The sequence below is a fragment of the Bos grunniens genome, chromosome 17 (genome assembly GCF_055505025.1).
Source record: "Bos grunniens cultivar Pamir isolate PY7600 chromosome 17, Bosgru_T2T1.0, whole genome shotgun sequence".
NCBI classification, from domain to species: domain Eukaryota; kingdom Metazoa; phylum Chordata; class Mammalia; order Artiodactyla; family Bovidae; genus Bos; species Bos grunniens.
Window position 1 is genome coordinate 64,168,261 of NC_141181.1, and position 21,659 is coordinate 64,189,919.

The 21,659-nt window shown below is 42.0% G+C and overlaps 1 protein-coding gene across 1 annotated transcript in view; it reads right to left on the bottom strand.

Annotated features, from left to right (window-relative positions):
* Positions 1–21,659, bottom strand: part of MYO1H (myosin IH) — an 87,648-nt gene that overhangs the window by 30,966 nt on the left and 35,023 nt on the right. Inside the window, exons 3-7 of the mRNA XM_086348411.1 lie at positions 8,674–8,835; positions 7,786–7,901; positions 5,306–5,504; positions 3,326–3,406; positions 889–1,068 (exon numbers count right to left, since the gene is read on the bottom strand). Coding sequence (XP_086204537.1) covers positions 889–1,068; positions 3,326–3,406; positions 5,306–5,504; positions 7,786–7,901; positions 8,674–8,835 — 738 coding nt within the window. The remainder of the gene's footprint in view (positions 1–888; positions 1,069–3,325; positions 3,407–5,305; positions 5,505–7,785; positions 7,902–8,673; positions 8,836–21,659) is intronic.

Sequence of the window (21,659 nt, forward strand, 5' to 3'; positions counted from 1 at the left end):
CCAACTGCAGCTTTTTTCAAATTTGGAATTTTGTTTAAAAAAATCTGCTATATCTTTCTGTGTGTATGTTTTTTAAAGTAGGCTTTCTTGCCATTTTTGCTGAACAAATTGAAGACATTTATGTCATTAGGTATCTACCAAAACATACAGTAAATGACAGTGTTTAAATTCAAGAAAACAATCTTGATACACTTAGTAACCAGCATCAAAAACTTCAAGGCAGGATTAGATAGAAGGAGATCTTCCCTGAAGGAAATAAAAGCTTGTATCTAGAGAAATACAGATGATACAGGAGGTGTGAGAAGACTTTTCCCACTAAGTCTAGAAGTTGTCTTTTAAATAAGTAACAGACTACCAGTGTCACAATTTAAAGGGAAAATCTTCTACATGAGGGTTTTTTTTTTTTTTTTTTACTATTATTTTGCTTTTGTAGTACAGATTTTTCCTGATTACCTGAAGATTCATCATTTTAAAAGAGTTCCTTGTTGCACAGCAAAAACAAAGGTGTCATACCATGAAAATATTCACCGGTGAACTGGAATGTTAAATCTGCAACCTCCCAAATATCCCTCCCGCACAACCAGCACCGTGCACTCCCTCCCCTTCAAGGACAGGGCTAGTTTAAGTCAGACCTTAAAGAACACCTAGAGGTTTGGAAACAGTGCGAATATACTGCAAAGCACAGGCACCAAGTTTGCCAAAGTCACAGAAGATCGTGAAATCAATCAAAATAGTATTGGTGAAATGCTTGAGCCATTTCCAAAGGCACTGTGGCATCAGGATCCGGTAACATGGCCCTGAGAAAGTTACTGAACATCCCACAGAACTAACACCACCCCACCCCTCACCGCCAAAGGGGCACCAGAGACAGGTTATGGTCCTTCTAACCTGTGAGAGGTATTTATACAGCTGGGGGTCTCGCTCCAGTCCCAGGTAAGCAAGGAGCTCTTCTTCTCCACCCTCTAGCAGCTGGTAGAAGATATGGAAATTCCGCTCGCCCTGATTCTGATAGACAACTCGAGACTTTTCTATCAGGTAACTGATGATATGCCCGCCTACGGGAATGCCCTTCAAAAGAGAACAAAAAATCCAGCCAAGACAACAATCAAGGCCACTCTCTTACTGGTGTCTCCTGATGAACTGAAATTGTGAGTCTGAATCAACCTGATCTATCCATCTTCTAAGATTCACGTTTTCTGGGTTCCATTCCTAACCCCCCAAGGTGATGAAGATATTTTCTGTTTTCATTTAGAATCAACTGTTTTACCATCCATGTTTAAGACTATGATACATCGTGATTTAATTTTTGTTTATGGAGTGAAACAGAGGCCAAAGTTCTCTTTATCCATATGGATTTCCAGTTGACCACCATTTAATTGGAAAGACAATTTGATTGATATTGAATCTCAGTGGTGCTTTGGTCATAAGTCTGGTGACATATAGGTAAGGAGAGCTGGGCTGCTTCTAGCCTCTGTTCTGGGTCATCAGCCTCTTAATGTCAATATATTCTTTGCCAATATTAATTATTATTGTCTTAATTATTGTCTTAAATAATATATTCAATGAAGGATCTGTATTCCATGACATATATTGAACACTTGCCAATCAATGAGAAAAAATTACCCAATTAAAAATGAGCAAAAGACTTTAATATACAAGAAGGTCTTTAAGGGACCAATGAGCAAAACTTCATTAAAATTGCTGCTGCTGCTGCTGCTAAGTCGCTTCAGTTGTGTCTGACTCTGTGCGACCCCGTAGGCGGCAGCCTACCAGAGAAACCACTATATGCCACCAGAATGCCTAAGATGTAAAGGACTGACAATACCAAATGTTGGCAAGGGCGTGGAGAAACTGGAACTCAGTGATACCATTGCTGGTAAGAATCCAGCAGTGCAACTTCTGGGACTACACCCGGCATAAATGAGTGTTTACATCATTGTTTTACAATGATGTGTTTATAAACAGTGATAAAAGTCGAGCAATCAAAAAATGAACAACTCCATGCAGCAACACAGTCGAATCTTACAAGACACGCTGATTCAGAGAGGCCAAACATGAAATAGAACAACTATATAATTCCATTTTTTCTGAAGCTCAAGAACCAGCAAAATGAATCTGTGATTATAGATGCCAGACAGTGATAACTTTTGGGAAGCGGGGGGGCAGATATTTGTCAGAGATGGGTAGGAGAAATTTCGAGGTGTTGGAAATGTTAATATCTTGAGATGAGTGGTGGTTACACAAGTAGATTCAAATGGAAAAATTTATTGAGCTGTGGCCATGAGCTGTGTCCTTTTTAGTATGTGTTGGATTCTAAAAAAAACCTTAAAAATATGTATGCTATTAAAATGTTTTCCAAGTCTGTGCATGCATGACCAGAAACCCATGTTCCAGCCTCTGGGAAATCCTTGGTCAGTCTGTCTTCCTCACTATACTAAACGCCCAGCCAGCTACTGTTCTCTAGCCTAAGGTGTCACTTGCAATTACATGTCCCTGAGAGCTCTGCCTACCCCTCCTACTTGCGTGAGCCCCCATTTAAACTCTGTGTACAATACGTTATGTATCTTCTCTGGCTCCTTTCATACTACAGCAGTGGAGCTGAGTAGTTGGGACAGAGGCTGTACGGTCCACAAAGCCCAAGACCCTATCCATGTAAGTCTGCCAACTCATGGCATAAAGTCATGTACGCCTAAGCAATAGGTTGTTTACTCTGGAATCTTTTCAAGCTTTGTAAGAAATGGCATCTCGCTGACATGTAGTACATTCTCATGACCTGTCCAGGTTGCATGCAGCTGGCATTCACATGCTCTCACTGCCATAAAACGTCTCATCGTGTGAGCACCCCACAGTTGGGCCCTTCTCCTGTTGATGGGCATCCAATCCTGGCCAGATATGTTGGTTCTTTCCAGTCCCTTTACTTTCATGAGCAGCGCTGCTGAGGCCATGCTTACCCATCCATAGGAATATTTCCAGGAGTGGAATGGCCCCACCTTAGATTGTGTGATTTCAGCACCCCAAGATGATACACTGTTTTCCAAATGGGTTTGACCAACGTACACCCTTGCCACCAGCCATGTGTTGGAACTCATGATCCATGTCTTTGCCAACATCTGGTCTCACCAGACTTCTTCATTTTTGCCCATATACTCATATGATCTGTCATCATGGTCTTCATTGGCATTTCCTAAAACTATTGCAAACCCTAAATTTTTCAACTATTTGAGCCAAGAAGAAACCCTTCCTCTCTTAAGATGCCTTGAGTTGACTTTCTGTTGCTCTCAAGTTAAGGGGTCCCCGGGAAGCAGTAATAGGAACGTCAGTGTACCTTAAAGTCGAATTGTATGTCCATGTATTTTCCAAATCTGCTGGAGTTGTCATTCCGGAGTGTTTTGGCATTTCCAAAAGCCTTGGAATACAAAGGGAGGGGACACTGAACCCATCTGTCATTCTCTGACACTGAAGCTCTCCTGTTCATAGAATTCCTGACCCTGAATGACAAGCTCATTGGAGGAGAGAAGGGGGAGCCAGGAATGGAAGCCACTTTATCTGCTAAGAAGAAATCACTATTTACAGAGTATTTGATGCCAAATATTGGGGTTGGACACAGAGAAAAGAAGGGGAAAATATCTTCTCTCTAGAATCCATTCTAGGAATATATTAGAAATGGCCTAAGGAGAAGTTGGGGCTTCCCTAGTGGCTCAGTGGTAAAGAATCTGCCTGCAATGCAGGAGTCACAGGAGATGTAGTTTCGGTCCCTGAGTCTGGAAGATCTTTTGGAGGAGGGAATGGCAACCCACTCCAGTATTCTTGCCTGGAGAATCCCATGGACAGAGGAGACTGGTGGGTCGCAAAGAGTTGGACATGACTGTAGCAACTGTAGTGACTTAACACGAATGCAAGGAGAGTTAGATAGGACCCTAGGCCCTGGCTGTTCTAGAAGGCATCACTGCTGGCCCCCATCAGCAGACATCTTCCTATAGTATAGATGTAAACTGTTCAGCCCAAAGGTCTACTGGGAAAATCCCTTCAACCATAAATGCCTTTTACACAAAAAGCAACAAAAACACAGGAGAAAATAACATATTCAAAATCATCCAACAAGTCAGAGAATTATAGTAGTAAAAATAATAATCAAGATGATTTTAATTAATAAAAATATTAATGAATAATAGAGTATTATTTTAGTGCTTACTAATTCTGCTGTGTGCTCTTTATGCATGGTGGTTTAGTTACTAAGTTGTGTCCGACTCTTGCGACCCCGTGGACTGTAGCCTGCCAGGCTCCTCTGTCCATGGGATTCTCTAGGCAACAATACTGGAGTGGTTGCCATTTCCTTCTCCATTGGATCTTCCCAACCCAGGGATCGAGCCTGGGTCTCCTGCACTGCAGGCAGATTCTTTACCCACTGAGCTACAAATCACATTTTTTTTTCTGCATTCGTCTTGCTTAATTCTCAAAACCTCCTAAGAGGCAGGTACTATGAGTAGGCCCGCTTTCCAGATGGGGAACTGGCTCCAGGATATGAATGATATGAAGAAGCTTGCTGGTACGTGATAACCCTGGGCTTAGTCTCCATGCCTGCTGGACTTCAGGGTCACACCTTTCACCACGATACAGTAAGTCCCCTACATACAAACAAGCTCTGTTCTGAAAGCATGTTTGTAAGCCCAACGAAGTTAGCCTAGGTACCCAACCAACACAATTAACTATATACTAATAGTATAGTAAGTCCCCTATGTACGAACCTTCGAGGTGTGAGCTTTCAAAGATGCAAACACGTGTTTGCTGTCCAGTCTCGTGAGTTAATGCGAGTCTCACCTGCAGCCTGCCCTCCATCTCCTGTTGCTGATGATCCTTCAGCTCTACCATGTCCCACCTCCTCTCCCCCCAACCAGTCGGTACCTCTTCCTGCCTGTTTACTTGATGCCAGCCCCTGGATGCCAGCTGCTGTACTACTGTCCTTTTCAAGGTACTGTACTATAAGCCTAAAAATGTTTATTTATTTTTTTATGTATTATTTGTGTGAAAAGCATTATAAGCCTATTACAGCACAGTGCTGTACAGCTGATTGTGTTAGTTGGGTACCTAGGCTAACTTTGTTGGACTTATAAACAAATTGGACTTACGAGCACTCTATCAGAATGCAATTTGTTCGTATATAAGGGACCGATTGTGCTACCTTTGTGATCTGTTCTCTTCTTAACTCCCAGACCTGCCCATTTTGACTGATCCACCCAAGCAGAGGCTCTTCTTACTTACTGACTTCCCTGGAACTCCCCTTTCTAGGTCCTTAAAGATCACTTACCTCCAGCACTGGGTTGGAGAACAGCAGTCTGTCACGGGCTATCTGCAGTGACTCAGTCATCGGGCAGGTCACTGCAAAATACTGGAGGATCTTCTTGGAGGCCTCTGTTTTCCCTGCCCCACTCTCTCCAGAAATGAGGATGAAGTGGTTATTTAGTTCAGAGCACATCATGCGGTAAGCGTTGTCAGCTATGGCATAGCTGGAGAAGGAGTGAGACAGAAACGGAAGGAGTAGGGCCTTCCCTGGCGGTCTAGTGGCTGAGACTCTGAGCTCCCAATGCAGGGAGCCCGGGTTGGATCCCTGGCCAGGGAACTAGATCCCACATGCCGCAACTAACGGTTCAGGCTGCAACTAAAGATCCCACGTTGCTGCAATAAAGACCAGGCAATTTTTTAAAAGACGGAGTGGAAGTGACTATAACACTACTTCCCTTGGCTCTGATGCCCATCAGAGCAGAAGGACAAACTACCCGGACTCTCAGAAGCCACATCCAGACTGTGGCTCCAGGCACTTAGCTCAGAGAGCCAGCAATCTTCACCATTACCCACTAGATAGCAAGCCTCTAGTGTGTATTAGTCACTCAATCGTGTCCGACTCTTTGCAGCCCCATGGACTGTAGCCCTCCAGGCTCCTCTGTCCATGGGATTCTCCAGGCAAGAACACTGGAGTGGGGTGCCATTGCCTTCTCCAGGGGGATCTTCCTGACCCAGGGATGGAATCTGGGTCTCGTGCATTGCAGGCGGATTCTTTACCATCTGAGCCACCAGGGAAGCCCCCAAACTCTCATAGTAGGAAAGTTAAAGTGAAGACTTGGGGCAGGAATAAAAATTTTTTTCAGAATTTACCAATTAAAAAAATCAATATTTCTTATTAGAATAATCTACATACTAAATTACATCTCCAAGAGATGTTCTATTAAATGTAGGTGGAAATAATGTAACAGATAAAAGAGCTCATTTTTTTTCCTTCAAAACCTAAAATACTAAATATATAGAGATAGGAAACAAAAAATTATTTAAAACTTCTGTTTTAAAAACAGAAGTTTAGGGCACTATTATAGAGGCTTTATATACAAGATCAGATACTATGATAAAGGCTTTATCTACAAGATCAGAAACTGAAGCATGAAGGTTTCCCGGGGTATACTTTTAGGATGTGGCCGTTTGAAAGCTGAGTATTTCTGTAATCGCTGGTGGTGGTGAGGCAGAAAGATTTATAAATGCCTTGGGAGTGGAATAGGTGAATCATCAAGAAAAAGGAAGCAAGACCCTAAATAATAGCCCAAAAGTCAACCAAGGAGGAGAAGAGGGAAATTCAGCAAAGCCCGAGAGTCACATGCAGACCAGGCAGAATATTTTTTTTCTTAACGGATCACCAGTCCTGGTAAGTTCCTGCTGCTGCTGCTGCTGCTAAGTCGCTTCAGTCGTGTCCGACTCTGTGCAACCCCATAGACGGCAGCCCACCAGGCTCTCCTGTCCCTGGGATTCTCCAGGCAAGAACACTGGAGTGGATCGCCATTTCCTTCTCCAATGCATGAAAGTGAAAAGTGAAAGTGAAGTCACTGAGTCTTGTCCGACTCTTAGCAACCCCATGGACTGTGGCCCACCAGGCTCCTGCATCCATGGGAGTTTCCAGGCTAGAGTGCTGGAGTGGTGTGCCATTGCCTTCTCCGGTTAAGTTCCTAGTCACCGGCATTCTTCTCAGCTGCCATGATATTCAAGCACCAGTAGGTGGCACTATAGCAATCCACTTCCCAGAGAAGGAAACTCTAGCTACAGGGGTCATACAAAGATTCTACTTTTCATCACAATTAAAATGAGATTTGATAATGATCTGCTGATGTTTTCTATTGTGTTGAAAGACTTGATTCAGAAGAAGGGAGTAATTTAAATGAGGTACAGAACCTAATGAGCATGCATCAAGAATGTAAATGGATGGGTATATGAATGGATGGATGAGTGGGTGGATGGATGGATGGGTAGGTGGGTGGCTGGGTAGATACGTAGATGGATGGATGAATGGAGTGGATGACGGATGGGTGGATGGGTGGGTGGGTGAATGGATGGATGAGTGGACAAGTGGATGATTAGGATCGGTAGATGGATGGATGAATGGGGTGGATGTTGGATGGATGGATGGATGGGTAGATGGATGGATGAATGGGGTGGATGATGGATGGATGGATGGATGGGTAGATGGGTGGATGTGTAGGTGGATGGGTGGATGCATAGACTAGTGGATGGATGGATGGATAAGTGGGTGGGTATGTGGGTGAGTGTGTGGGTGGATGGATGGATGAGTAGACAAGTGGATGGGTGGATAGTGGATGGATGGATGGATGAATGGGGTGGATGATGGATGGGTGGATGGATGGGTAGGTGGGTGGGTAATAGATGGACATATGTGGTGAAGGTCGGGGGAGGAAAGAGAGGCAGAAAGAGAAAAATACTTCTATTGCTAATTCCATGGGTGCTACTTACACATGTGGTGGCAGTTCAAAGAAGTTGACCCCTTGATAAAGTTCCATCTGGCTCAGAGTATAGATTCCCAGCTCTTGGTATGGGTTCACAGACACAAGGAGGGTCCCAATATACGTCTAGAGGAACAGACCAAAGCACTAGTAAGGAATTCCAGGGTGCAAATGGCTCTGGCAATAGACCATCATGTGCTATGATCCCCATGTGCCCCTTCACTACTGGGGATACAACACAATAAATAAGTCAGCTTGTGTGTGTTGGGGGGGATGTCTCCACTGTCATGGAACCTAGCTGGCACGGGCAGACAAACAACCAAGTGATCGAGACTGCCCCACTTAGTGTGTTAAGAAAGGCCTGGTTCTGCTGGCAGCCGCCTTGCCACCATGCAGGGAGGCTGCTGCAGAAGGAAACCGATGCAAAAGAAAGCAGAGTATGGGAAAGAGTCCTCAAGACATCATCCTAGACCCTGGAGATCTGCTTCTGGACCCTGAAGTACATAGGTTGACAGATTCTCTCTCAGGGCTTAGGCTGACTTTAGTTGGGTCTCCAGCACTGGCAGCCGGAAAGGTCTTAATACAAAAGATCACAGTACACCTGCCGGTGGTTCCTGGACATGCCCCCTCTGATGGTTAGCCTAGAGTGATACTGTTCACAGCCATCAAGACTACAGACCAGGGGACTTCCCTGGCTGTCTGGTGGCTACAACTCCACCCTCCCCATGCAGGGGGCCCAGGTTTGATCCCTGGTCGGGGAACTAGATCCTACATGCCGTAACTAATATCCAGTGCAGCTAAACAAATTAAATAAATTAAAAAAAAATTTTTTTTAAGGCCAAGGACCAGAAGGGAACCACCACACTAGGAAAAACAGCTGGGAAATGAGTTACGCTACATAGATGAGGTTCTCGCTGAAACGCTTGCGGAGGTTGTCCAGAAAAGCAGATTCACTGGTGTACGCGTCCAGCAGCACAAAATCCTGTACCCCAACCTTGTCCCGGGCGGTCAGCGTGCCCTCCACGTGCAGACGGATGTGCTTGCGTCTCACTTCTTCTTTCTACGGAAAACACAACCTTCCTCAGCAACTCACTTATCATGTCATTTTTATCGCATGTCTAGTATGGAAATAGCAAGATCCCAGACCCTGGGGATAGCTGAGAGCAGAGATTACATTCTGCTTTCTTCATTAAGCATTTATGATCTGGTTAGGGATCCAAGTGATGATAGGAAAAGCAGTGGCTATAGCACCAGAAGCGCTGCCAGGGACTCAGCATCCACTGCTTCAGCATGACACTAACCGTTTGACAAGTATTATCTCTATTGATCCTCATTCCGACCCTATGACGTGCTATTGTCATGCCCATTAGACGTCATCAAACATAAACCTTCTCATCAGAAGACGCTGTTAAGAAATAAATCAGCCAGCCACAGGCTGGCAAAAAATATTCATGAGTTATATACCTGCAACGAACTTGTATCTAGAATAAAATACTCAGCTTGGTTAAAAGAAAAAATAAAAACTCAGACCTAACAGAAACTGGGCAAAAGACTTCACAAATGAAGACGGACAGATGGTCAATAAGCACACAGAAAAGCCCTCAACATCATTAGTCATCAGAGAAATGTACCCTTAGAATCACAATGAGGTGCCACCAGAAGAGTTCAAATGAAAAAGACAACATCGGACATTCTCGAGGATGTAAAACGATAGAACTTTCACACGTTGCTGGCAGGAAGATCAACTGGACGAATCACTGGGGAAACGTCTGGCAGTTTCTAATGAAGTTAACCAAGCCCGTACCCTTTGATGCAGCAGTTCCATTCCGAAGTATTTACACAAGAGAAATGTAGACATAGGTCCACAAAAAGACTGGAACATGAAGGTTTACATCAAGTTTATTCACGATGGCCCCAAACTGGAAACAATCCAAGTTCCTATCAACCAGAGCGCATAAGTGGAGCATCTACACAATAGAATGGGTACAGCAGCAACAGAGAAACGACAGGTGTGCACGGTGACACAGACATTGTGCCGAGCAAAAGAGCTCACACACAAAAGACTGCATGCTGCATGATTCCATTTATATGGCATTCTAGGACAAGCAAAGCTAATCTACAGTGAAAATCACAACTGTTGCCTGGTTATGGGGGATGGGGACATTTCTGGAGTGATAGAAACATTCTCTAACTTGGTGCAGCTACGAGTTACCCGGGTGTATCTATTTGTCAAGATAAATGGCTACAGTGTTGTGCATTTTGATACATGTAAATTCTGTTTTGAAAAGAACCATAAAAATAATCAAAGGGTGGGGGGGAGTGGAGGATCCAGAGTGGATGGAGGTGAAGATGATAACAGAATGGCAGAATGCTCTTAATTGTTGCAGCTGGGTGATGGCTATAGAAGGGATTTATTATTCTCTCCTGTTTATGTTGTTGTTGTCCAGTCGTGTCCCTGACTCTCTGTGACCCCATGGCCTGTAGCACGCCAGTGTGTATGTGTGAAATTTTCCATAATGAGAAGTTTTAAAAAACTGGATCACCACCAGGTGTCTCCCTACACTAGCCAAATGAAGCTAGAAGGAGTAATCATGATAATGAGTAATCAAAGGATAAAAATGAAACATTTAGATCAAATCATTTCGGGAGGATCCCCTGGAGGAAATGGTAACCTGCTCCAGTATTCTTGCCTGGGAAATCCCATGGACACAGAAGCCTGGTGGGCTACAGTCCATGGGGCCACAGAGAGTCAGACATGGCTAAGAGACTGAGTACACACACATTCTAGTAGATTACAAATATTCCCATTAAAAAAATTTGTTTTTATAACAGAGGCATAGTGATAAGTATAGAAGGAGGAAAGATAATAAAGAAATTCAAGGGTTTCAGCTTGACCAAAAAAAAAGATGATAAAGAGACTTATCAGTTCAGTTCAGTTGTTCAGATTAAGAGACGTATCAGTTCAGGTTAGTCGCTCAGTCATGTTCAACTCTTTGCGATCCCATGGACTCCAGCACACCAACTCCCAGAGCTTGCTCAAACTTATGTCCATCGAGTTGGCGATGCCATCCAACCATCTCATCCTCTGTCGTCCCCTTCTGTCTTATAAGAGACTTATATTTTATAAGTATAACATAGTGATGAAAGATGCAAAGACTTTGGAACATGAGTCTGTCAGGTTCAAATCTCATCTCTGTTGCCCCCCGCATAGTATAATCTTGGGAAAGTCTTAGGCTTTCCAAGCTCCTGTCTGTTTCCTGTCTGTAAAATGGAATCATAAGCGTAGCTACTTCATAGGATTATTGGTTTGAACAGGACCGTGGAAAGCTCTTGGAACAGTGCCAGAAACAATATCAGCTCTGTGAATTCTTGCTTCCGTCCCCATGACTATTAATAATTAGATTGTTAGAAACAAAATCATAACAAAGCAAAAAAGAAATCTGCTGGTGAGTAGTCAACAAGCCCCATATGAAACTGGGAGTGGGCTGGAGTCTGAAGATCCCCTGAAGGAGGAAATGGCAACCCACTCCAGTATTCTTGTCTGGAGAATCCCATGGACAGAGGAGACTGGGGGGCTACAGTCCAGGGGGTCACAAAGAGTCGGACATGACTGAGCGTGCACACTCTTCATTCTGCATTGGAGTCTGAAGTAATCTCTAGAGCTGCACCCACAAATATTACAGCAGTCCGATCTCTGTATGTGGAGAGTTGCAGAGATTAACAAAGCGTCTTTCTTATTCCAGTCCTGGAGAGGGGAGTGGCAACATGCTTACTGGAGTGAGTCCAGCCCTCAGCCCCTGGGCTTTATGTGGCTCAAAGAGATTTGATAAAACCTCATAGATTAAAGAATGTGACAATGATTTTAACTTGCCATGGCCAAAGCACAGTGCATCCATGTCAGCCTGGAGTTCTGTTTGTTGCAGTATTTCAGTACTAAAATCTGGATTTCTTTTATCTAGTTTATTTCAAAATATCTTTAGAAGGACATGGACAAGCTAGAGGGTCCTAATGATATTGACAATAATGGTCAGAGAGATGAATATTGGAGCAGGAGAAAGGGTAATGAAGAAATTGAAGGGTTTCATCTTGACCAAAGAGACTTTGTCATTAAGAATGCATTAATACCATAAACAACCAGACAAGGGGGAAATTAAAGAGTAAGAGATCTTTGCTATACCTAAGAAAGAATTCCATCTTTGGAGTGATAAGACTAGGAGATACTACTATGCAAGCACAAAGAGCAGGGATCACAAACTCTGCTACCTAAAGGGCAGGTACTGGGACTGAGTCAAGCTGTAGGTAGCAGGGACTCATTCAGACTAGCGAGTGAATGGCCATCTACGTGCAGCCACTGCTCGGAGTGAGCTGGTTGACACCAGGCAGGGATGTCCAGCTTGTGTTGCCAAACCCTCCAATTCTTCAAGAAAAGTTTTAAACACAGAATTTTATGGACAATTTGCCCTGTAGAATCCCCCACATTCTGGATTTTATGGATTGCATTCTTATGGAGTCATGTATCATGTTTCTCTCTCTCTCATGCATTTTCTGAAAACTGCTAGTTTGAGCTAGAAGACTTATCAGATGCAGGACTGAGTTATTCAGGCAAAAAGATTTTATAGGCAGTACAGTGGACTTCCAACAGAAGTACATAAGGTCTGGCTGATGTTTTAAGATGTCAGTGCTCTAATACACATGCCTAAATCCAGATTTTCTTAAGAGACTGCAAAGAATGGTAATATTCTAACTCTTTCACTTCTTTATTTATTAGCTGGAATCTTTCTATAAAGAGAAACTTTATCAACTATTTGGTTGCCCCAAGGTTCAGTTTGGGGGAAAAAAAAAAGGCAGGATAAATGCTTGCTTTGCCTGTTTTCAGAATGAGTTGGTTCCATAGCATTTTTCAAAGGGGACGATGAGTTTTTAATATTATGAGGTTGCAGGTTTAACTGTATTTGATATATTTCATTCCATGGCAATTATTTATTCTTATTGATGCTAAAATTGGCTTGTTCAGTTGGTAAAGAATCCTGATAGTTCAGTTGGTAAAGAATCCACCTGCAATGTGGGAGACCTGGGTTCAATTCCTGGGTTGGGAAGATCCCCTGAAGAAGGGAAAGGCTACCCACTCCAATATTCTGGCCAGGAGAATTCCAGGGACTGTATAGTCCATGGGGTCGCAAAGAGTCAGACACGACTGAGCAACTTTCACTTCACATGCTAAAATTATCCCACCTTTTAAAGTGGGGGAACCTTTTAAGTGGGCTCTTGAGTCCTTTGACATGACCTTAACAGTCTTTGATAGCTTTCCTTGCTTATCAAAATGCCAAGTTGCTTTTAGGTTTATTTTATGTGTTCTCAACCTGGACCTTGAATCTGCCGCAGGAGCTCTGATTTCTTTCAATGGGGAGGTGGTAGATACCACAATCAGACACTAGGGGTGCTCACTGTTTCTAAACCTTTTCATTAGAGACACCAAAAAAGTATTTTTTTAAAAATAAAATACATGAGTTTATTCTATCAATTTAAATACACAACTAAGGGGTTTGTACTTAAACTTACTTTACGTGTATCTCTTCCCCTTTCTCCTATGTAAAATTCCAGTTCAGCGACATAATTATTCATTGGCTTTATTCCACAAGTCACACAACAGTCTCAACACAGCAATACTAACACGATCATCAATATCATTACCAGAGAGCGTTTGAAATATTTTTTAAAGAGATACTTCTCTATTTTTTGTTTTGTTTTTTTGATTGTGCTACGGCATGTGGGATCTTACTCCCCTGATCAAGGATTAAACCCTTGCTTCCTGCATTGGAAGTGCAGAGTCTTGGACAGCCAGGGAAGTCCAAAAGTTATTCGTCTTCAGGACACCCCCGGGTGGCACAGTGGATAAGATTCTGCCTGCCAATGCAGGGAGCACAGATTTGATCCCTGGCCTGAGAAGATTCTACAGCCATGGAGCAACTAAGCCCATGCATCGCAACTACTGAAGCCTGTGCAGCTAGAGCCTGTGCTCTGTGAAAAGAGAAGCCACTGCAATGAGAAGCCTGTGCACCGCAATGAGGAGTAGCTCCCACTCACTGCAACCAGAGAAAACCCACGCAGAGCAGCAAAGACCCAGAGCAGCCAAAAACAAATAAATAAATAAAATAATTTTAAAAAGTATTTGTCTTCAGAGTACTTCACTGGGTTTGTATAGGCACATTACCGTGCTTTAAGCTCCCTTTAAATAGTTGATTTCCATGTGACTATCTATACCAGCCATGAGATATATATTTTGGTTCACTTTTATTGTTTTATTTGGGGAGACTGATTTTGAAATTTTATTTTACCATTATATAAAATATACCTAATGATGCCAAAAACAAAATAAGTCATATTCAAAGATCTATCATACTTGTCCTTTCTACCCTATTACCTTTTTCCTGCTGTAAACAATCATTTCAAAAGCTTTAGAATACTAAAACTTGTTCCTTTTCTTAACTAGAAGCAAATACACACGAAGATTTGCTTTCCTCCTTTTTTAGGCATATGCTTGCAAACTCAAAATGCTGTTTTTCCACCAGTGTTTTCACTGGGACAGGAGATACCTTCAGAGCTGTTTATAATGCCATTCCTCATTCCTTTTCAGGGTTGCAAAGTACTCCATTGTATGTACACACTATAGAGTTGACCCTTGAACAACACAGGTTTGAACTTTGTGGGTCCACTTATATGCAGTTTTTTTTTTTAATAGTAAATGCTTTTCAGCAGGACTACAGACTCTGTGATTGGTTGACTCTGCAGAGGATCAACCCTAAGTTATAAATGGATTTTTGACTACACAGAAGGTCAGTACCCCAACCCCCCATGCTTTTCAAAGGTCAACTGTACTACAGTTTATTCAGGAAGTCCAACAGTAAAAGATCTTAACTAACCTCTGTCAGAAATTAACAGAAAACCATGGCAGAAAAATCAGTAGGACAGAGAAAATCTAGGTAGAAAAATTAGCTAACACAAGTGTAATATGGCACCCAACAATCACACAGTATACGCTTTGCACACAGAGCATTTATGAAAATTGACCACAACCTAGGTCATAAAGCAAATCTCAGATTTCAATGGATTCAAATCACACAAAGCCTAATCTTGATTAAGCCTCACTGATTCTGATCAGGTCAACACTTCAACGGAATAGAACCTTCTGAGATGACGAAAATGTACTGTAGCTTCACTGTTTAACACAACAGCTATGAGCTATATGTGGCCTCTGAGCATCTGAAATATGATGGGATGGAGAAACTTAATTTTTAATTTAAATTAACTTAGATTTAAATAGCCACAGGTGGCTAGTGACTAGTGTTTAGGCTGCACAGGTCTGGAATCTAATTTCCAGTTCAAAGGAAAACAAAGAATGAGAAACACTTCAATAAAAAAAGCACTTCCATCAGTAGTCACCTAAATTCAAACTAGGAAACTCTACGGGACAGACTATCTAGTTTCTTCATCATTTATTGAAGAACACTGCAAGAGAATCTACATATTAAAAGACGTGAAACAGAAAGACGCAAATCAAAATCACGATAAGCCGTCACTTCATACCCACTAGGATGGCTACAATCAAAATGTCAGGCAATAGCAAGTGTTGGGGAGGAAACAGAAAAATTGGAATCTTCAGATATTGTTGATAGAGTAGAAAATGGTGCAGTCACTTTGGAAAACAGCCTAGCAGTTCCTCAACAGGTTAAATATAGACTTCCTCTATGACCCAGCAGTTCTTCTCTTAGGTATATACCCAAGAGAAATGGAAATGTGTCCACGCAAAAACTCGAATAGACATGTTCACAGCTGTGTTATTCATAATGTTCCCAAAGTGGAAACAACTCAAATGTCCATCAACTGATGAATGAATAAACAAAATGCAGTGCACCTATACAGTGGAATATTAGTTGGCAATAAAAAGGAAGAAGTGGGACTTGCCTGGTCCAGTGGTGGAGAATCTGCCTTCCGATGCAGGAGATGCATCCTTGATCCTTGGTTAGGGAATCAAGAACTCACATGCCATGGGGCTACAAAGTCTGCACACCTCAGTGAAAGATCCTGCATGTCAAACTAAGACGTGACACAGCCAAAAATAAATAAATATTTTTAAAAACAATATCAAAAAAAAGAGAGAAAGGAATGAAGTACTGATGCATATATGGGTCAACTTTGAAAACACTATACTAAATGGAAGAAGCCAGTCACAGCAGATCACGTATATGATTCCATTTATACGAAATGTCCAAAATAGGCAGATCTATAGTGATGGAAATGTAGTCAGTGGTTACCAAGGGCAGTGGGGTTGAGAGAAAGTGAGAAGTAACTGCTATAGGATAAAATGTTTCTTTGTTTAAAATATGTATTTTATTTGTTTGTTTTTGGCTGCTCAGCATGTGGGATCTTAGTTCCTGGACTAGGATCGAACCCATGCCCTCTGTAGTGAAAGTATGGAATCTTAACCACTGGACTGCCAGGGAAGCCCCATTAAGGTCTCTTTTTAACAAGATGACAGTGTTTTAAAATTGATTTTGGTGATGGTTGCACAACTCTGAATATACTAACAAACTTGAGTTGTGTACTTCAGAGGGTGAATTTCCTGAATGGTATGTGAATTAGATTTCAAAACTGTCACAAAATCAAGATCTAAATGTGAAAGGAAAAACTATAAAGTTTTAGAAACAAATGTAAAAGTTATCTTCATGACCATGGGATAGGGAAAAGTTTCTTCATAATTTATACAAAAGGATATCAATCATAAAGAGAAGTGACGTGTTTGCTCGCCAAGATCTTCTGTCCATGGGATTCTCCAGGCAAGCATACTGGAGTGGGTTGCCATTTCTTTCTCCAGGAGATCTTCCTGACTCAGGGATCAAACCTGGGTTTCCTGCATTTCAGGCAGACTCTTTACCATCTGAGCCACCAGGGAAACTCAACCATAAAGGGAATAACATGCAATCTTGGCTGTATGAAAAATGAGCTTTTGTTTATCAAAAGATATTTAGAAAGTGAAAAGAAAAAGTACAGAGTGAAAAAATAAAGCATAAAGAGAATTTGGGGCTTCCCTAGTGGGCTCAGACGGTACAGAATCTGCCTGCAATGCAGGAGACCTGCATTTGACACCTGGGTTGGGAAGATACCCTGGAGGAGGGCATGACAACCCACTCCAGTATTCTTGCCTGGAGAATTCCATGGACAGAGGAGCCTTACAGGTCCATGGGATTGCAAAGAGTCGGACATGACTGACTAACACACATACACAAAGAGAATTTAGGGATGAATAAAAAAGAAACCCAACTGACTCAATGACTAACAGGCATTTTGCTGAAGAATAAAATGGCCAATAAAAATGTTTTAAATGCAAATTTTTACCCCAGTGGAATACAACTGCATACTTAACACATTGGTAAAAATTTTTAAACCTTATCAGATCAGATCAGTCGCTCAGTCGTGTCCGACTCTTTGCGACCCCATGAATCGCAGCACGCCAGGCCTCCCTGTCCATCACCAACTCCCAGAGTTCACTCAGACTCATGTCCATCGAGTCAGTGATGCCATCCAGCCATCTCATCCTCTGTCGTCCCCTTCTCCTCTTGCCCCCAATCCCTCCCAGCATCAGAGTCTTTTCCAATGAGTCAACTCTTCACATGAGGTGGCCAAAGTACTGGAGTTTCAGCTTTAGCATCATTCCTTCCAAAGAAATCCCAGGGCTGATCTCCTTCAGAATGGACTGGTTGGATCTCCTTGCAGTCCAAGGGACTCTCAAGAGTCTTCTCCAACACCACAGTTCAAAAGCATCAATTCTTCGGCGCTCAGCCTTCTTCACAGTCCAACTCTCACATCCATACATGACCACAGGAAAAACCATAGCCTTGACTAGACGAACCTTTGTTGGCAAAGTAATGTCTCTGCTTTTCAATATGCTATCTAGGTTGGTCATAACTTTCCTTCCAAGGAGTAAGCGTCTTTTAATTTCATGGCTGCAGTCACCATCTGCAGTGATTTTGGAGCCCAGAAAAACAAAGTCTGACACTGTTTCCATTGTTTCCCCATCTATTTCCCATGAAGTAATGGGACCGGATGCCATGATCTTCGTTTTCTGAATGTTGAGCTTTAAACCAACTTTTTCACTCTCCACTTTCACTTTCATCAAGAGGCTTTTGAGTTCCTCTTCACTTTCTGCCATAAGGGTGGTGTCATCTGCATATCTGAGGTTATTGATATTTCTCCTGGCAATCTTGATTCCAGCTCAAAATGTGAAGCAAGAGAAATTCTCAAACTCTGTGGGTAGGAGTGTAAATTGGTATAGCTGCTTTGGAAAACAATTCAGCACAGCCTAATAAATGTTGAGGACACATGCCCTGTAGCCAAGCATCTTCATTCTTCTTGTTTAAGTGCAGCGAGGGACAAACATGAGAAGCATGAAGCAGCATTATTTGTAACAAGCTACAACAGGTTTAGTTGCTCAGTCATGTCCAACTCTTTTTGAACCCATTGACTACAGCCCACCAGGCTCCTCTGTCCATGGAGTTCTCCAGGCAAGAATACTGGAGTGGGTTGCCTTTTTCTTCTCCAGGGGATCTCCCCAACCCAGGGATCGAACCCAGGTCTCTCGCATTACAGGTGGATTCTTTGCCATATGAGCCACCAGGGAAAGCCTCAAAACAGGAAAAAACCTCAAGTTCTAACAATAATAAAATACATGGCTGTCACTACCACATAATGCTATAATCACATCAAACAGTTATTCAGAGCTTTACAGAGCACCATGCACTGCCTTAAGTACTTTTCATATATGGATTCATTTGAAACCTTTCAACAACCCTATAAGGTAACAGATATTTTACTCCCATTTCTCAGATGTGAAAACTGAGGCTCAGAGAGGTTAAATAGCTTGCCACAAGGATGGCAGAGTTGACAGAGATTCAAATCTAAACCATTTATATTCAAATCTAAACCATCCACGCTCTTTTTTACACATTCCAGAAGGACACAAAACAAGATTTCAAGAAATGGAAATACATGTCAGATCCTGGAAAAGGAGATTGAGAGATGTTTGATTTAACTACTATGTTGTATGCAGTTGTGAAAGTGAATGAAGGACAATTAGGCTCATCAACATGACTTGATTTCAAATAAACAACATTGTTCAAAGAAAATCAAATCACATTAGAATATACACATACGTATGTAGTTTCTATTTTAACCAAGGTTCCAAACAAGCAAAATTAAGCAATATGCTGCTTGAGGATACATTCACAAGTGATCCAACTAACAGGAAAGCAAAGGACTGTACTTATCTAACACTGGGTAAAAACATATAGTTATTATTCTTTGGGTTATACATATATGTTCTTCTTCATGTATGTTATTCTGCAATAAAAGTACTAAAAAAACTAGGCCAACCTCATTTAGGTATAGCAATACCAAATTCCTCAATAAGTGATTAGTAAACAGAATTCAATATAACAATAAAGGGATAGTAAAATGTGATCAGGAGAAGGCAATGGCACCCCACTCCAGTACTCTTGCCTGGAAAATCCCATGGATGGAGGAGCCTAGTGGGCTGCAGTCCATGGGGTCGCTGAGGGTCGGACACGACTGAGCGACTTCACTTTCACTTTTCACTTTCATGCATTGGAGAAGGAAATGGCAACCCACTCCAGTATTCTTGCCTGGAGAATCCCAGGGACGGGGGAGCCTGGTGGGCTGCCGTCTATGGGGTCGCACAGAGTCGGACACTACTGAAGCGACTTAGCAGCAGCAGCAGCAAAATGTGACCAAGGATTTATTCCAGGAAGGCATATTAGAAAATCTATTAATCATAGACTTATCATAGCAGTTGATCAAGAGTGGAAAACTACACATTTCATAGATTCTGAAATGGCACTTGATAAAGTTCAACTGTCTTGATAATTACACTTATCAAAAACAGAAACCAAAACAAATTCCAGAAGGATCAAAGGTTGAAACATCAAAAAAGAAAATTATAAAATATTAGAAGAAAATACAGGTGAAGAGAGGAATGCCTTTTTAAGTATGATACAAAATTCAGAACCCAGAGAAGAAAACACTGATCAATCCAACTACAAAGAAAAATTTCAGGCTAGGAAGAGCATCATAAGTAGAGTCAAAAGATAAAAACATTTTGGGGGGAAAAAAGTGCAATTCACATCTCAGACAAATGACTCATTTTCCTTAATATATAAAGAGCTTCCATAAATCAATAAGAAAAAGTTCAACACCCCTCAACATGCATCACATCAAAAGTGGGCAAGGGATATGAACAATTCACAGAAATGAATGTGAAAATTTTTCTTTTAAACATTAGAGAAAGATACTCAACCTCAATCCGAAGAAAAATGCTATTAAAATACATTGAGATGCCACTAAAATACCGTTTCTCATTTTTGGCAATCTGATAGGTAGTTTGAGAACACAGTCCTCATGAGAGTGTGGCAAACGATTACTTGCATCTATTACCGGTGATGGAGAAGGAAATGGCAACCCACTCCAGTGTTCTTGCCTGGAGAATCCCAAGGGCAGGGGAGCCTGGTAGGCTGCCGTCTATGGGATTGCACAGAGTTGGACATGACTGAAGCGACTTAGCAGCAGCAGCAGCAGTATTACAGGTGAGAGGACATGTACATTGTAGAACATCTATGAAATGTAATTTGATAATATATCTTAAAAATCAAGTACACGTTCTTTCATGTAATAATTTCACTTATAGATATTTAATCTATTATATATGATCTCACAAAGCTAAAATTCAAATATTCACCAATAAGGAAACAGGTAACGCAGCACAATGGAACTCTACAGAGGTACAGATTCTTCTCAATAGATCGCTACCATATAATGTGAGGTCATAATATTTCTTTAACAGATTTTTTGTGAGGATATGAGGTAGCACCAAATAAATAGTAGTTTGTCCTCCAGAAGTAGTAGATGATAAAAATAACAATGAATGTAGTAATATTGGGTTGGCCAGAAAGGTCACTGGGGGTTTTTCTGTAACATCTTATGGAAAAACCCAGATAAATCTTTTGGCCAACCCAATAATAGTGAGGACTAAGTTTACAGCCAGTTAGAGACCCAGCTGGGATTCAACACACACCTGTCTCTTTTCTGCTGTTGCTGCTGCTAAGTCACTTCAGTCGTGTCCGACTCTGTGCGACCCCATAGACGGCAGCCCACCAGGCTCCCCCGTCCCTGGGATTCTCCAGGCAAGAACACTGGAGTGGGTTGCCATTTGCTTCTCCAATGCATGAAAGTGAAGTCGCTCAGTTGTGTCTGACTCTTAGCGACCCCATGGACTGCAGCCTACCAGGCTCCTTCGTCCATGGGATTCTCCAGGCAAGAGTACTGGAGTAGGGTGCCATCGCCTTCTCCGGTCTCTCTTCTAACTCTACTCAATTTAGCCTCTTGCATAGCAAATAAGCACTTCTCCATGTTCGTTTCAATGCTCCACCATGGTACTTCATCTCTTTTGTATATAACAAGTTAGAAGAGGTTTATCTGCATCTGAGTGAGAACCACAGATTTGTCCTGCATTTGGAACTTCTGATTCTGTGGCAATGAAATTGGAACCTTGAATAGATTTGCTTATCCTACTTCAACCACAAAATAAACCCATTAGCTACAATGGTCTCAAAGTCAGTTCTAGGGCTGCTTCAAAGATCCCTATGCAGTTAGACTTGATAGGTACAGAAAGGGACCCCCAGACTTCTCCAAACCTGTCCTGATCTTGGACAGATTATACTTTGGCTAAAAACTCGCTATGGATCCCTTTGCTCTGGGTTCACTTGTTGTGTCTAAAGTTGATGGGCACAGGTTTAAGAAGTTTTGGTGAAAAGAAGT